This window comes from Uloborus diversus, chromosome 10 (genome assembly GCF_026930045.1).
Source record: "Uloborus diversus isolate 005 chromosome 10, Udiv.v.3.1, whole genome shotgun sequence".
In the NCBI taxonomy this organism is placed as follows: domain Eukaryota; kingdom Metazoa; phylum Arthropoda; class Arachnida; order Araneae; family Uloboridae; genus Uloborus; species Uloborus diversus.
In genome coordinates, this window is record NC_072740.1 from 42,451,170 (window position 1) to 42,469,707 (window position 18,538).

General features: G+C 32.0%; 2 protein-coding genes across 2 annotated transcripts in view; both read right to left on the reverse strand.

The window, feature by feature from the left end:
- LOC129231508 (uncharacterized) overlaps positions 1 to 6,566 on the reverse strand; it is a 59,364-nt gene extending 52,798 nt beyond the window's left edge. The window contains exon 1 of the mRNA XM_054865839.1: positions 6,525 to 6,566. The gene's annotated coding sequence lies outside the window, so the exon portion shown is untranslated. The remainder of the gene's footprint in view (positions 1 to 6,524) is intronic.
- Positions 6,567 to 11,569: 5,003 nt separating this feature from the next.
- LOC129231732 (SCY1-like protein 2) overlaps positions 11,570 to 18,538 on the reverse strand; it is a 347,631-nt gene continuing 340,662 nt past the window's right edge. Inside the window, exons 14-16 of the mRNA XM_054866094.1 lie at positions 17,495 to 17,634; positions 14,299 to 14,501; positions 11,570 to 11,833 (exon numbers count right to left, since the gene is read on the reverse strand). Of these exons, the coding sequence (XP_054722069.1) occupies positions 11,570 to 11,833; positions 14,299 to 14,501; positions 17,495 to 17,634 (607 nt within the window). The remainder of the gene's footprint in view (positions 11,834 to 14,298; positions 14,502 to 17,494; positions 17,635 to 18,538) is intronic.

Here is an 18,538-nt window from a genome sequence, read left to right on the forward strand (position 1 = left end):
AAACATTTTTGCAGCTAAAAATTACATCTATACTTAATCATATTGTACACGTATTTTTTGTAATAAATTTCCCATCGAAAATTCCTAGTTATAAGTACTATAATTTATGCTGTTTGAGTTTGGGTTCTTATTTTAATGATACATTACGCTTGAAATTATGACAACATTTTAAACTGAATATTGTGACTGAAAAGTTTTGTGCAAACGTAGTCTATTGTTTGATGAAATGGTGATTAATGTACCCCCACCCCCTCCAAAAAAAAGAAAATTTGCTTGAAATAATAAAAACACAGAAAATCATAAATGTAGCAATTAGAAAAAACTTGTAAAATTCGAAATAGGTACGTGTAATGTCGGAAAAAATAATAGGTATAGTCCATGTCAAGTCAGTCAGGGGGATTTCCTTCACAAGATTTGGAGTTTAACAGTTTAACACATTTTAAAATTCGGAGAGAAGAAATTTACATGCATTTTTTCCCCCCAAAAAAATTCTGGTCACAGCCCACTGCCCGCCAAAGATGGCAACCTGAGCGTCATTTCTCACTCATGATTTTCGACAAATTTTTCAAACTGCTTTAGGTATGGAATAGTATACGAGGTTTTGTTGCGGTTTCTTGCATTTGAAAGATAACGCATATCGTTTGAAGAGAAAATGATTATTTGGAAATTTGTGCATAGTTTTCTTTCTACAGTAGTCAGAAAAATATTTTTTAACCAATTTTTTTTTCAAAACGGCCAATTTAAAAACTTGATTAAAAAAAACTGTTCCCTGAGAAAGATAGCTTTTACTTTTGCGTTTACCAGGTATTAGTGGCATTTGAAAAAATGACGGTTTTTAGGAACTTTGTATGTAAAACTTAGAGAAAATTCAAAATTTTATTTAGCAGCAAGTGGCCAGAAGATACTTTTATTTTAGCTATGTAGCCACATTTTAATTTTCATTGTCAATATTATCCAGGAGCTTAATTTTTGTCAAAACAGTGCCGCATGAATTCGTTAGCACTACGCTAAACGAATCTTTCGGCACTAAGATGAAAGGTAACGTACGGGGAAAGGCTATAGCCAACAAATCGGCAAAAGACTGCGTTTTGTTATCATAAAAATTAAAATTCCTGGATGAAGCTGCTGCTAAAATGAAAATATGGCTAGATAACTAAATTTGAAGTGTCTACTGGTCACCTGATACTTAATAAAATTTTGAATTTCCAAATCTCTACCTTTACATACAGAGTTCCTGAAAAACCCTCAGTTTTTTCAAATGCCTCTAAAACCAGCTAAACTCAAAAGTGGAAACGCTCCTTTTCGAGTACTCAATAATACAGATAAATAATTAAAAAAAAATGAGAAAGTTTAACATTGGTATTTTTGCAAAAAAAATAAATAAATAAATAATAATAATAAACTGATAAAAAATAATATTCAAAACGGGAAGGAAGAAACATTCATAACAAACACATATTTTTAAGGGGTGCACAGCGTCTTAAAGAGGAAATAATTATCTTTAAAGAAAAACAATACTCAACAAAATAATCATATACCATTCTGGGGATAAAGAGCTTAATTTTTATTTTCAATATTGGAAGTGAGAAAAGGCGCCCAGGTTCCAGGTTCCTTCTTGGACCAGGAATTTATTTTTTGGGAAAAACAAAAATATACTTGTAACTTATTTTCTTTCTGTATTTGAACATGTTCTCTTCATAGCCTTGAAAGTTTTAAATCTAAGTATTTTTTTTGTCTGAATTGACATGGATTATGCCTATTAATTAACAAAGGAGAAAAAAACGAAGGTTTGAAATCTGACCAAATTGTCTTCAGGCACTTTGAGAACTAAAAATGAAAGATTGTAAATATTCATGAAAATGAAATTTGAAACATAGACACAGATAAAATTTATTTTCATCCTTAATTGTAAATAACATGTAAAACAACATGTATCTCTAAACATAGCAGTAAAGAAACGTAGATTACAGAAAAGATCTTTTTGAATTTTTATAATACTTCAGTACATGAAGACATGAAATACGAACACAAAAACACACAAATTGCCTCATAGGGGCTATGAATGAATATTGATTTCTGTACAGTGTATAGCAAGAGAAGACTTTGATAGAAAGAACACACATATTGCCTTAAGCGTGCACAAAAAGTCTAGTAGGCCACTCGGTAATTTTAGTAGTATTTAATTAGTTAGAGGTTTGATATTTTTAATTGGCATATGGAATTTTTTTAAACTTTTTTCGTTCGATGTTTATAAGTCTTCAAAAGAAGAAGTATAAATGAAACAGTTTAATCTTGAAGTCTTTGATTTATTTTCAGTAACTATTAAACAAAAAGTAGCACGCTCTCTAATTGGGCAAGTGATTGTCCAAAATAGTAAAATGCTGTCATTGATCCTGGATCAAAGTATTGTATCTCTCTTCAACAGCAGTATTAAACTGATTGTATTCTCCGTTCAGTTCAATTATTACTCATTCTTCAAAAGAAGTAATACTTTGAACTATCACTAACTCTGTTCGCGATTTCCTTCCATTGTGAGCAGGTTTTTAATAAATATTTCAAAATATCCTAAACATTTAATTTACTTTAACTAGCTTTAACGAGCATATTTAGAAGCTATTTAAAGGTACTTAAATAGCACGCTACGTGCCTTCCTGACATATGTGAGCTAATATTATTTTGGCGTCATTCAAATATTTATTTTACTGTAGTACACATTCAAAATAGGAGTACCTGTTAAAATATCTCACTTGTAAATCTAGACAAAAAATTTGAAATTAATTCATCAATACCGCTTATAAAGTTCTCCGAGTGCTGCCACTCCCGTAGATGATATCAACAAAGAAACAACGCGTGAAAAATGTGCTCGATTTTACTGGTCACCCAGAAAAAAACGCGATGATTAATTTCCACGTGTATGGCTCGCAGTTGCTAAATTTTCATTTCCCAGTTTTATCTGTGGCATGAAATCGGTGTTTAAGCTTGAAATGAAGTGCATAGAAACAAGTGCTTTAGTATCACTATTTCTTTCAAAAAGGAAGCGACAACAGCAATATCTATGAGATGAAGTATAGAAACAGGCTTATCTTATTACAATTTCAATAGCGTTTAATTTGTTTGATTTTTTTTATTAAATATATATTTACACTCTGCATTTTTTATGGTTATACGATGATAATCAAAACTGATAGAACTAAAATGTACGCCACTTATAGGGAAATTACTTTTAAAGTAATGAATCTAAAAAACGTTTTTTCTTGCATAAATTGTCTTAATATGTGCATCCAGATTTACGCTATTTAAAACTAACATACTTAGTAAGTTTGTATGTGTTTGATTAAATTTGTATTTCTCTTCGGGTTCATGAAACTTTTATTTGATTTGTCCCCGTTTAACCGGCAAGATCTGTATTTTCAACAGTTTGTTCTAGATTGCAAAAATGGTTACAATAAAGAGCAGAGTTAAGATGTTGAAAGTTTGAAGTGAAAAAGTTTTTTTGTAAAAAAATACGAAATCTTTTTGTACAGATCCTAGGGAAAAACACACTACAAAAACTAGTACAATTTGAAAAAAAAAGTAAATCCTCTGTGCAACCATTTTATTTTAAATCCTTGTTAGCAGCTAAATTTCCCCCCAAAAGCTGTTATTGACTGCAAATGTAAAGTGGTGTTATGTAGTCACAAAACACTGCGTTTCATATTTCGGTGAATATTTGCCATACTAAGATAAAACATTTTGCGATGGAAATTTTTTTAAATGGTGATTATTTCCCTAAATATAAGCTAAGGGATCTAGGATCTCGAAGAAAAAAAAAAGTTCGTATTTTTTCACTAACTTTCTTTTCAAACGTTCAATATCTTAACTTTTGATCAGTTTTGCAACTGGAAGTATGCATGCATGGCGGTAACAAGATGTTGCAGTTTTTGTCAACCGTTTGCGAACTTCTACGAGGATTACGGCTCACCTAGCCACTCGGAATCATATAGTAAAGCGAAGTCCAAAATGCTTTCCTGACATGGTAGATGGCGCTGCGTGAATATTCTAGACATTCGAAATTCCAAACTTCGTATACGTAGGACTGCATTGAAATCAGTAGATAAATCGTCGAACTTTATCTTTGATCAATATCACTTTTGCTTACACACTTATTATTGAAACGACTATTCACTTACATTTTTTACGGTGTTCTGTGTAGTACATTCCCATTTTAGTAAAGCATTTTTGAACCTTCATTGCGATAGATTTTCAAGTAGTTAAGATCCACCCTAACACTTATAGAAGTTCTGAAAAGTCAACTGAAACTATATATATATATATAAAAATTATTCGCATTCTCCTGAAATCTGCATAACCTAGTGTTTTCTATGTTTAAGCCGATTTGAATTACGCATAGTAAGCAAAGTTTTGTTAATGCTAGAACATTTAAACTTTTGCGAGTAAAAAGTAATTCTCAACTTTTAACATTTTTGTATAAATTTTTCCTTGAAAAATGTGTTAAAAGTTACTTTTGTTTGTATGAAAATAAGCATACTGGCTTTCTTTAATACATCATATATAAAAAAAAAATCTTACATTTATCATTCTTTTTATTAGAGTTTATAAAGTACCAAATGTTTGAAATAAATGGGCTCTACAAAACATTGTAAAGGTACATTTTTCAAAATACATATATTTTGATGAAAATTAAAGCACATCAATGATTATTTTCTTAAAATGTTTCTTTTCAACATTAAGTAAAAATAATTTACTTATTAGTATTTATCTATTCATTTGATGCAAGTATTAAAAGTGTTAAATCTCAAAAATAAAAGCACATTTACTGAAAATTTATTTTACTTTTTTAATATGATAAAATGTACTTCTTACTTTTTCAGCAAAGTTCGCAATACTTGCTGCTTATAGTTTTAAGTCAGATCTCGTTTTTCGTCAAAATGTATTTGGACTGATAGAATGAATACGAACCTGTTATACTGGAACAATACTGTTTTTTTATTCCTCAAAAAACTTCTTTTAAATTACGTATGATTAAAACGAGTGTAGAAGGATTACTAGTGATAATCTCAGAAAGGAATGCCATAAAACATATAGCAAATTTTTTCCATAAAGAAAAAAAAGTTTTATTTGCAAAAGCATCTGTAAAATGCTAGCAAAAATTAATTAACAGAAGCACAATTTTTCTTTTAGTATTCTCCCTTCAAAGTTTTTGAGGGGACAGTCCTCAAAGAAAATTTCTTGGTCGAAGGAGCTTGACCCGGGACACTTCATTCTCTCATTTCACTCTTTGATTTGAAGTATATAAATATTTCAGTTTTAAACAGTTCAAAAAAATCTACGTCAGAGTCAACGGGAAAATTAGAAATCTTGATAAATCATCATTCAACTGGCAGGCATTCTTCGAACAAAGTTAATTGGAAAGAACTGTTGACGTATAATATCTACGTAATTATTTTTTTTTTGATTTAGTTGTTTTAAGAACATTTTTACAATAATTAAAAACACGTTTAATCCGAGCAATAACGGCAACGGGAGAAATTTATAACTGTGAATTAAAAAGCCACCTCTACTAGAAATATATTAAAAACCCTAAAGAAAACATCTTAGTATAGTTTTAAATTTTGGTTTAAAGAAATTAAAAAAGAGAAAAAAAAATAGTAAAAGGCACTTATGGGAAACGTTCACGGAAAATGGTCATTTTGTCCCGCACGTTACGCCTCGCCTACTTAATTAAAAATAATACTTTTAAATAGTAATGAACAATTTTTTTCCGCTTAACAAATTAAAAACGTATGAGTTATTTCTTAAGCAAAAAATTTTGTCATTACCGTTTAAAATTATTAATTTTTAATGAAATATATAAATCTTCACGTGAGGGACAAAGGGTTGACTTTGTCGCGGAATGACTCTTCTACATAGACTTAAAATTGAATAATTATAAAGACTAATTAAGTGAACCTAAGATGAGAGTGAATTTAAACCATTTTAGTTTTTCATGCAGCAGAAATAAAAATATGCAAAAGATTTTTAATAAAAACGGTCATTTAATGCTTTGTTTTCATTCTAAAAATTTAAATGCTTTTTTTTTGACCAATGAAAAAAATCGAACTAAATTCCTTCGTAGACTTAGCTTTCACGAAGGTAAAAGATTTTCTGACAAGACAGTTTTGATAACATAAACGTAAAGCCCTTTTTTTTCGAGAATAAGAACGAGATACAAACGATTTTTATTTTTTAAAAGTTATTTAGAGGAAAATAGTATTTTGCTTGCATTCTCAGTTTTCAAGATAAATTATACTTTTTGTTTTCTTTGACAACTAATGAAAATCTATATAAAAAAAGCAATGAAAGGATTATATGATTTATACATTTTACTCAACATTAAAAGCATTTTTATAGTAGTGTATAAAAATTGATTATTTATTTCATTTTTTCAGTTTTAATTCAGTCTTAATTCAGTCTTATTTGTACACACATATTGAAAACACGTACTTATGTTCTGAAAACTTCCTATTAGAAACCCTGATACTTACAAATTCGATGTTGGTAGACGGGAAAGTTGACTCGTTTTGTTCTGAATGAACTTCCTGTCTGCTTACAAGTAAAGCACATGGGCGTAGTATTTATTGCTTTTTTTAGACATAGTATTTCCTTAACTTGTTTTATCAGTATCAGCTATTTTCCTTATAAGAAAATATAGGTTTTTTTAGGATCTTATATTTTTTACTCGCAACATTAAATAACGAGATCTGACTTTTACATTTTCTAAAATAGTTCACCGGTTTTCATTCACATATCATCCCATCGCCTTTTATACATTGGCTTTCATAAAAATACTTTAAGCAGTAACATTTTTAGTTTTATTTATTTTGGTTAATGTAATCATGCAAGAAATAATACTGCAATAAATATCACTTAAGGAGTTTTCAAGTTGGAGTGTGGAAACCTATTAAGAAGAGTATGGCAAATAACTATAAATCTACAAAAATACACACTTAAACATTCATACAATGTAAACAATTAGACAGTGAAAGAAGTCATAACTACTCAGCACCTTTTAACGCAATTCTGATAATGAAATTTGGAGCAATGAAATATGCATTTCCAAAATTTATTAGTTACTGAACTCAGCACGCGATATGAATCTAGAATAATATATCTTGGCATAAAAAAGCAGGCTTTTTCCCTCTCTTCAACAACGATATAAAGGAACACATTTAGGCCTAAGTATTCTAAGCATCCATACACATATCGTTTTACTATTGCTTGGTGTTTGGAAACTTAAAGCATCTATGTCAGCCTGAAGCAACACTATTTAAAGTAGTATGCCTAAACGGCTCTCACATTGAAAATAGTAATTTAATAAACGTCAAGCTTAATCTATATTTTTTAAAACAATTACTGGAGGAATTGATTAATTTAAAACATAGAGGGAGTTAAATTACTTTCATTTTGTAAAGAAAAAAAAAACCTTTGGGGAGAATACATTTTTTACAGGTACAGAATGTGGTCTTTTTGAATGAAACAATTCAATATTTTTGACTTAAAGTAATTTAGTAACTAAGAAAACCACTTCAAAGTGTAAAAGTTCTAATTTTGTGCAGCAAAAAAATAAATAAATATATATATATTTAAATATATATAACTTATTTTAAATATATAAAGGTAGTTATAAAACAAACCATCAATTACTTTTAGCACCTTTGTAAAGTTGCTTAACATCATTTGTAATGTTTTGTTGAAATATGAAAGATTTCTTTTATATACAATTCAGAAACGTAATTGTTCTAGCGTTTTATCAGTTTATTAAAGTAACTAATTACGCAGAATCATAAACCATTTTTTTTCTAATTTTTCAAATTTTTAGTTAAAAAAAAAGTCAAAAGAAATCTTTGAGCAGAGTAAAATTCCTAACTCGTGAAAAATATATTGGCACTAAGAAAATTTCTTTTTCTTTGAGCATTACAAACTCATTCAGCAAGATTGCTCCCAGATATGCATCTTTTATGAAAACATGAAATGCAATTAAAAAATTGTTTTCTAAATTAGTAAAAATAAGTAATTTCCTATTTGAGCGTAACTCTGTCACTTATATTAGAATTATGATGATAATGCTATGGATGCTTTAATCCTCTACGACAGAGTTAGATTTTAAGTGCTAAGCCCACCGTTATTATAAACCTAAGAAGAACAGCAAGAACATGAAGTATATCAAGAAGGATATGGTCCACATTCACATACAGATACAAAAAACACAATGAGAGCGGATGTAAACGATTCTGTACACTGTTCAATTTACTCTAAAAAAAATAATATCAATCAAGGAAAACAGTGTCCTTCTACTTCATGAACTGATATGGAGGGTTGAAATCTATATGAAGAAAAGCGACGTCATAGGTGACCATTGGTTGTGGTCTCTGTGTTGTCCTGGATTGTCAGAGGGGGTATAGGCCCACGTGTATCTGGTCACTATTGCTTGAAGTTAGCTTCCTATTTCTTCATCCTCCCTTCAGCAGTTGTACGCTAAAAGCACAAATCACTGCTTGCTGAAGAGGGATTGCTAAAGAAAAAAAAGGATTTCCGTGAAACTCATTATCTGGCAAGTAAAATTGCATAACATATTTTACACCTCAAAGAACAACTTCGATGACAATTATTTTTTACGAAGTGAATCCGCTTGCTCAAGCTGCCGAGACCCTTTTGGTATAGCTAGAACCATTGAGAAGAGATGAAATGGAGGTAGTGAAGACGTGAAGCAACGATCCCAACTCACGTGGTAGATTTTAAAGCAAAGCATTGAAAGAAATCTGGTTTCTTTCGCTAGTTTCACGCGAAACATGTCAACCATTCGTTGTTGTTGAGTGACATGATTTGGCGTTTTAGCCTCAGCTTTTGCTAAGCCAATGATTGAACTTGCTCCCTCCATTTACTAATTCCTGCTCTAAGGTTTGAACACCTTTGTCATTCGGACATTTAAAGTCACTCAACGGTAAGAGAATCTGTATAATTTATATGATTTTATAATACCTAAGGATTCATATATAACACTAATAAACACTAATGTGACATAGATGTGCCACTAATTCCTCTTCATCTCGTCGAGGTCATTTTTACTTTTTCAGAGATATTTGGCAGCATTATCTAGATATTTTATTAGAGATAACACTGCGATGCATAAAATACATTCAAAATGATTCTGACACAATTCCTGCCTATTGTTATGAAAAATGATCCCCTGAATCCAAATGTGACCACTGTTCCCCCTCAACATATCCCACTTTTTGGAAATGGTGCCCCCCATTTTTTTTTCCGTTTTTGACAGTTTCACTGCATTTTTTTTGTTTGGAGATGAATGGGCATTGTATGAGCTATCAACACTCTTCTCAGGAGAGAAGTGTAAAGTTCAAAAGAATGAATATTCAGATCAAGGAACGAATGAATATTCAGACTGATGGGGCTATCCACATCTAAAATATTTAAAAAAACCCTCAAAACCGATCTTCCTTAGATCAGTTTTTAGAACAATTTTTCAATTATTTTTCGGCATAAAACCAGATTATGGGACTCCTTCTTATGAGCTCCATGTCCAAAAACATTTTCACGTCGTAAAAAAAAAAGAAAGAAAATAAGCATCACGTTTCGCATAGTCAGATGCGGTTCGCAGATGTTCTGTAAAGAACCTTCCCGTATCATTCAATTTACATTTTCAGATAAAACTACGATTATAAATGAACTTAGGTATGCTTATGATATTGCAGTAATGTACTTGCATATTATTTCTGCGGATGTACCGACGCCATTATTTATCATTTCTTCATATAGTGAAAAACAACCGGAGCAGTCCACCACCAGAAACTTAAATATACTTTAATGCTATATTATAAACATACCTAAGTTCATTTTTAATCATAACTATTAATGTAAGTTGAATAATATGGGAGGATTCTTCATTGAGGATCTACGATGCGACTCTGACTATGCAAAATGCGGTGCTTCCAATATATTTTTAAAGTTTTTTTTTAACAACATAAAAATGTTTTCGGACTTGGAGCTCATGGTAGTAATACCAATAGCTACTCTAATTCTTGCGGGAAAAATAAGTGAAAAAATTGTAAATCAAAAACCTAGGGGAAAAAAATGCTTTTGTGGTTTTTAAAAAATATTTTTGGAAGGAATACCCCCCACGAGTCTCCCGACGTGCTCCAAATTGTTCATGTTTTTGAACTTATCACATCACTAGCCTATTAGAAGAGTGTTAATGGCTAATACAACGCTCCCTTATTTTCCAAATAAAAGTATGGTTATGAAACTCAAAAACTGAAAGAGAAAAAAAGGGGGAGGGGGGGAGGCAGTTTTTCCAAAAAGCTAGACGTGACGGGAGAAAACGGTGGCCGTATTTGGATTCAGGGGCTCATTTTACATAAGAATCAGCAGAAATTATGTCAGAAGCACTTTGAAGATATTTTTTGCCGCACAGTGTAATTGGATAATATTTTATAGTTTATCTGATTTTATTATTACGATACTTTTTTTTAATAAAAAATATCTTATAATAGCATTTAACAAGTATTCTTCTCATACAACCTTATGAGGAGTAAATATAAAGGCAATATATTATTTTTCATTGTTTATTTAAACTTTTTACTGCTGACTTTTCGACTCAGTTATAGAACTTGGAGCACTGTAGGAAGCATTCAATTATGATTTTAAGAACTTGAACAAAATAGCAAAACAAAACTATTAACAAAAAACGGTATAATCTATACTTCAGAAACGAGAAACAGGAAATCTAATTTATTATAGAACGCTAATAACAATTTACTATAAATGCCATATATTTTTTGTTTATTTGAAATCCAACAAACAAAACCACGTAAGTGTTAAGTTAAAAATTTTCAAATTTATAGTAGTGAATTAAACATACATTTTTTTCTTAACTAAAGTTCAACCATTTATAATTTAAAAATTTGTATATTCCCGTGTAAGATTTCTTTCTCTGAACACTTCGTGGGCTGAGTGTCAATTACTTAACATAGCTTTTTGGTATTGTCAGATACAACATACTCACATATCATTCACAGCTAAATTGTAGTCAATGAACAAAAGGAGTGAATGGTAAATATTTTACACGATATTTTCTTAGTTTTATGGTAGAAATTAAATTTATTTTAAATGCTTTATAATTTGGAAGAAGTAAATGTAGCTAATTTGATAGTTCATTTGCGTTCTTACTAAATATGTAGCAAATACTGCACAGATTAAATATTTATGCAAAAAATATTGCTTTTAATGTTTACAGAAATACTTATGGCATAAAATGCATTAAAAGTTTCTCATTGAAAATTGGTTAAGCAGGGAGGAATATTTGTCATTTATTTCATAAATCGCTCCATTAAAGTGTAGATTCAATATTTCAAATGATCATGAAAAACGGAAATTTCATACCATTCTTAAAACAAGCATAACTCTAAATCGCTAATTTCTGAGATATGACGTCCTTGAAAGGATTGAACGAAATACCACTCAATGGAACAGGGGAACAGGATTGTCCACAATAGGAGTTCTGTACTATTCTTAGCTACAAGAGTGCTTCTAAGTGTTTAATAACCTGATTGATCATTGAACGAAAATTGAAAAATTTTGATCGTACCACGCCTGATCCTATTTGCTGAAGTAAACTGGACGCAGAACCAGCAGGGCTGGGGCCTCGGCTATTGCAGGTGGCTGGGACTCCACTACTTGCATAAAGGGCAGCAGCGGAGTATCTTCGCATGTTGGAACGACCTGAGCTCAAGAAATCCATTCCTACGTTCGGCGTGGTAACTATAGGAGATGGGCTTATCTGTAAAAGAAAATGTAAAAGGAACAATAAGTAAATGAAATCTAATCAAAAAGATATATGTAATCATGACCTGTTTCACTTTTATTCAAAGACACAACTGAAATCAATAACTGCTGGATTTCATGGGTTTTTATTTAGTCGAATTAAAATTCTACTCCTCCCATAGAATTTAGAGCAACAGTTAATTCAACGATTTTCTGATTTTACGAGTGGATTCATTAGCAGTAGTAGTAATTTTCATAGAATTTCAGTTTGCCAAGATTTGATCGTCTCCTTTATTGTAACACATTAGGAAAACATTTATTTTTTATGTTTGTAACTTATGCGTATTTACGTATATATTACGTTACTGTTTGTTTTCCTTAGCCGAAACCTCCCGCGAATTTGCGCATGCATCAGGTCTGCTCTGATTTTCTCAAAATTTGGGGTCGAAACCCGGAAGCAAAAAAATACAAATTAGAAAAAAAAAAAAAAAAACGTGTTCAGCAGTTCTTACAAAGTAGCGTCGAAAAGATTGCAAATGGGAGCGGAAAGTGCCCATCGTCAACCTATCACCCCTTTTTAAAATAGATTCGATCCCGAGTGCTAGTTTTGGCTTTCGAGAACGGACAGTATACTTAAATGTAAAAAATTAGATGATGTAAGGATAAAAAAAAAATAAAACAAAAAATGCTGACCAAAAAATGTTAGTTTTTCACTTAATGATATTTCCACCACTGCCAATAAAATTATAGGTTCGAAGGCTTTTTTGCATTGAGATTAATAGTTTAGTGTTTGCACTAACTATAGTTGCAAACGACGGTAATTGTTTTTCAAGAAGAGATTCTGAATGTGGTATATTTTCCAAAACATACAAACACGTAAGATCTTTTTAAACTGAATTTGAAATCTCAGTTTTAGTAGTTTTCCTCAACATATTACAATTTAAAATTCCGTCGTATAAAATGAACTCGCATATAAAATCAATTGCAGAAATTTAGCGGTATACATAAACGATGATATCATATCTTAGTTTTTGTTTAAATGAAAACTTATAATATTTGTTGGCATTAATTTTCAATTGTTCCATGATTTTTCACGAGGGTGACCAAAAAAAAAAAAAAAAAAAAAACCCGCATTTCTCGCTTCAGTGCGGATGTATATTTCTATTCCGTCCACTTGCTTTAAATATCCCATTTTATATTCCTTTTCAGCATGAAAGTTCCTTCTATTTGATACCACACACGATTAAAAAAAAAAAAAAACGTCTTTTTTCAAGATGGCGGCCAAAAAAAACCGCATTTTTCACTATAATATAGATGTATGTTTTTAGCATCTTCACTTCACTTTAAGTATCCCATATTATATTCCGTTTCAGTGTTAAATTTCCTTCCATTTGATATCACACATGATTTTTTTTAAAATTTTTTTTATGAATTTTCAAGATGGCGGCCAAAAACGCATTTGTCCCAACAGTACGGATATATATTTTTAGTATGTTCATTAGGAGTGTGTTACCTACCTTATTTATCACAAGAATAATTTCTGTTGCAATTTGTTTGACCCCAAGGTGTTTTTTGGCCTATTTCTACTGCACTGCATGCGTTATTAATTTCGACTATTAAAACTGGGCAGCAAGCATTACATCATAATTTTTTGCACGTATTGTAATATTTTAGACCAAATCGCTTAAAACTACTGTTGCGTAAATCCTTGATTTCCTCCAATGCTGTTTTTTTTTTTTTTGGGTTGTGTCACATTCCTTGTCGGGGTGTGATATGTTTTAACTCTTTCTGAACAATGCTGCTTGTCACATGCGTCACGATTCAGCCTTATGCCATTGGCTAAGGCGTGGGTGCTAATTATGCACCCATGATGGCTGAATCGCGGCCTGAGTTATTCGTGGCTACCATTTACTAAGTAGAAAATCCGCTTGAATAACAGATATTTTATACTTAATAAGTTGAATGCAGAAAATCGACAGCGTCCATGTCGTATGATTACGCGGCGTGTAAAAGATCCCTCGAGTACTCGTTTGGCATGGAGTATCTCTTGGCAAAACTAAATTCTCAGTGCTGTTTCGCATCAAATACAGCCAATTTGCCTCGATCTAAAGGGGAAACTGGGCATCAAAATTCCAGTGGAAATGGCATCCCACCGATAGCGGTGCCACGTGAAAGAGTGGTTGCTATTCCGGGGGATCGCACTAGGCCTGCAAAACCCCTGCTCTACCGCAGCCCCATTTCAAAGAAAAAAAAAACAAACTAAACAGGAAGTACGTATTTGGAAAGGTGCTCAGTCAAAAACATATTTACTTTGCTTAATAATTGCTAATGAAAAAGAGGAACACATAAAAACATTTGTCTTTATTGTACGTTCAAATGAATTCAAACAGCAAAGTTTGAAAGATATTATGGAAAATATCTTAATCGTAAGTACGCCAATTAATCAAGCATGATGCAACAATTAAAATACACAGATATTACCTTTGCTGTCGAAAATTGGAATCGTATATCTTGGGGACACACACTGGAATGTCTTCGCATCTGCAGGTTGCCAGGAGTATATGAACCATCAGGACTCGATGGTGCGATGAGGATTCGGGGAGGTTGTATGGTATTGTCAGAATGGCGCCGACCAGGCAGTGTAGCTTGAACACGTAGAAGGTTTGAATCTGGTGACGATGCTTCTGTAAAAATAGCTTAAGGAGTTTTCGAAACTTTATACAGTAACAATGCAAAAATATACTTTAGAGATAGTCCATCCTAGGATAATTATCCAAGGTGAAGCGTATTTTTACCAAAGCTGAACCATTAAAGTAATTTAAAACTTACCAAAGAAAAAAAAAGATCAACAACACTGTAACTATTGTTACTTTATATGACTTTAAACGATGATAAATAAATGCATAATAAAAAGGATCAACATTTATTAAGGGGGAAATAATGCCTCACTTCGTTAATATTTTTTTATTACGTTAAAGTAATATTGTTTAGAGATTAATGGATTGAATTAATTTTTTTCTTGGGGGTGGGGAGGGGGAGACTAATTTAAAGCTATTTACAGAAAACAAAGCATGGATGATTACATTTAAATTGAATTTTTTTTTCCAACGCATTGAAAATTTGGCTTTAAATTCATTGTATGGTACATACTATTCAATGAGAAGAAATTGCGAAATATGCCATTAAAGAACAGAGAAAACTTAACCAAAACAACGTTATTACGCATTATTTCGCAAAGATTTAAAATAAAAAAATAACAATGACACTAAATTTCTTAAAACACGTAAATATATGACACATTTCTTATTTACTTAGTCTCCCCCTCTCCCCAAAACGTTACTACAGATTTTTACTACAGCTGTTTATTAATTTGTCAGTTAAACTGTAATTATGTTAGCAACAACTATATTTTTGCTCATTTTGTTTGAAATACGTGTTTTTTGAACACATTCTGAAACGATATGCCGATATAGTTTAGTTATCCTAGAAAATGGTTAGCTAAGGGAACATTGGCAGATATTATCGCGTCATTCTGATTGGGCGTTGCAATTTATCTGCATGACTCCTCTCCAGAGAGAACCTACATTGTAATGTCAATGCTAATGAATCTTATTGAGTCTAATGTAGGCATTTGATTGCTGTTTCGAAGCGTATTGGTATAGCATTGGTATTCTAATTTCTTACTGAAATAATTTGCATTTATTTTGTTACTAGCAAACATACCCAGCGTTGTCTGGGTCAGTAATAATATTGAAAAACAATTTATATTTTCCTTTATTTATTTTTCGCTGTGCCCCGCGGTTTCACCCGCGTTAATAAGACAACAAAGTATTGAAAAACTATTTTAAGTACATCACGCTATGATATATATATCATATATATACAGTAAAAAATTACACACTCTTATCCACATCGATGTTTTCGTTAAATAAGAAAATCGAAAAAAGAAATTTTTTTCAATAAAAAGTAATAGAAAATCCCTGATTTTTAAATTAATTGATTTTAAATGAGCAGGGTAGTAAATGCTGAAAATCTTCCTGCCCGCACCCGGGTTCGAAACCGAGATCCTAGGGTAAATGGCCCAGCGCTTTACCCACTGAGCTATTCGGGCAACAAACGTACAAGCTATTGATGCAACAAAAATGCATCATGATTATTATTGATTTAATTTGAATTTATTGCTCTTTGTTTCCTATTAGGCGTAACGTGACGTTATATTGCCTATAGCCTTCCTCGATAAATGGACTATTTAACACAAAAAGAATTTTTCAATTTGAACCAGTAGTTCTCGAGATTAGCATGTTTAAACAAACTTTTCAGCTTTATATTATTAGTATAGAGTGTTGTTGTTGTAGACTTAAATTCTACACCCAAATCTTTCACAATCGCTTTTTTGTACAGCGACATGTTCAATCAGTTTAACTGAAAGGCTGACCAGGAAGATTTGAACTCGTTTGAGACGTTACTAGGTATTGTTATTAAGATTATAAACAATTTTAAACTTGCTTGTGGTCTCGAATTCCTCATCCGAACCGTTATCAAAAATGTGCTTAAAATCTTATTGTCACAATTTCAGTAATGAGTCAAAAAATACTGAAAACTAAATGAGTATTTTATTTCTATTTCCGTAGTTAAGTACTTTGCAAAACAGCTGAAACGACAAAAATCTAGTTTGAGTTCGATGCCCTAAGTACTCATTCATTGAATTCGTCTCAGATCGGATCTCATTCGTATGATTTTTAATTGCAAAATATTAAAAGTTGAAGAGGAAGTTAGTACGTCTCGAGTATAATTTATTTTATTGATAAAAAAGTTTGAGTCTGCTTTAACACAATATTTTTTCCCTTCTGCATATATCTTTAGCTAGATTTTGTTTTTCATTTTGGATAAAAAGCAAGCTTGTCTTACAGTAAGAAATTGTTTTGAAATTTTAAACAATTAATTGAGAAGAATAAGTATTCTTGCTTAATTACTATTAAATCAGTTGCACAATTACCGTACTTTTATTTTAAATCTACTTACATGAATGCTAACTACAAATTTCAAAGTGTTTCGCTTCTAGATTAGAACAGTCGTTCATTTTAAAATATTGCAAAATATTATACAGTTTAATTTTTTCCAAAGAGCTGTAGTTGATTGGCTAACTCTTCTTTTTCTTTTTTTGTGGAATGTTAACAACTACACTAAACTCGAAATTGTTAAAATGGCGTTTCGATTTCTCAACAAGTCAGCGTGCAGTTTTGAAGTTAAACATGAAAAGAAAAGTAATATGAACAAACATAAATAACAGGACGAGGATTTAAAAGCAATGGACACATAACAATCGTAAAAATTTCTTCTTGGGTGACATTGCGGAATACAAGGTCACAAAATTAGTCATAAGATCCATTATGTCCTTACCCCCCCCCCCCCTCTGGCAAATTATCTTACACTTAGGTATAACTTCATGGCAGATATTTTTGGTTCCATACTACTTCTGTAGATGTCAAAGTTGTTTTTTACGTGAACGCAAATAGCGTATAACATAAGTTTGAATGGTTTCAGTGAAAGATGACGGCCACAGCACAGTTAAACTCGCTATCCATCGCAATGTGCGACGCTTTAGGCAAATTTTAGAAATGAAGTTTGGACAAATGTCTTAAATAAAAGTAGAGCAGCCGAAAAATAAGATGTTTACCTGATCCACCATTCGCCGATGAGCGTCTAGCCACATCGTCAACTGATATCGACTGGCGTCTCGATTCCAAACGGAGAGTGGGCGGCCGATGAGGGTAGCTGGCCGATTGCTCAGCCGTTGTGGTGAATGTAGTAGGAATACTAAAGGCAAAAACATAAATAAATCAATGGAAATAAAAATAATGACTTTACACTGACATTCACTAACGTTAGTGGCATAACTGATAACCTTCAATGACAAATCGCAAAGTGAATAAATAGTAAATGATACTAAGAGGGTAGTTTCAGCATTGGTTCTCACTTCCCTAAGAGCAAGGGCACCCCCATAAATACCGCGAAGACTCTCCAGAGCAAGAGCCCCCCCCCCCCCTTAAAAGAGAAAAAATACCTCTCAAAACAACTCCCTTGAAAATTTGAATGGCGCAGTCTGCGCCATGACCGCCCCTCCCCCTTCCTCAGGTGGGCACCCCTGGTTTCAGAAATACTTATATGATTTTAGGCTTGTTTTTAGTGAAGTAAGTTTAAAATTTGAAAATAATACAATAAAGTAAATACATTGGAACTAAGAAAAAAATATATTAGTGATGTTAACGTGGAAGTTGTTTTCCGGCCTGTCTCCTACGATTTGAAAACTAATGTATCGAATATATTATTATTCAAGAGTAACTAATCGTGTATACATATTACTAGATGCTCCACTTAGCAGCGGCAACCCTTGTCAGCAAATCTTGAATTAAACTGGCAAAAGCGTAGCCTATAAGGAGCCAACCACTGATCTTCTGTGGATGCAACGCTGAGAGTATCCTAGCAGACCGTAGATTACGGCAAAAATTGTTTGCACGCATGCGCTTTTCGGACGCCTGACCGTTTACTAGTAGTTGGTGTCTGTTGCTTATGGAACAGGTTTCTCGTTTTGTTCTTTGTTAATACTACGTCTATGTGACTCATACACCTATTAAAGGAAATTCAGCTATTTACTTTATGGAATAAGCTTGACTAGAATTTCAAATATTGCACCCCCTCCCGGAAATGAGTCTTTATACAC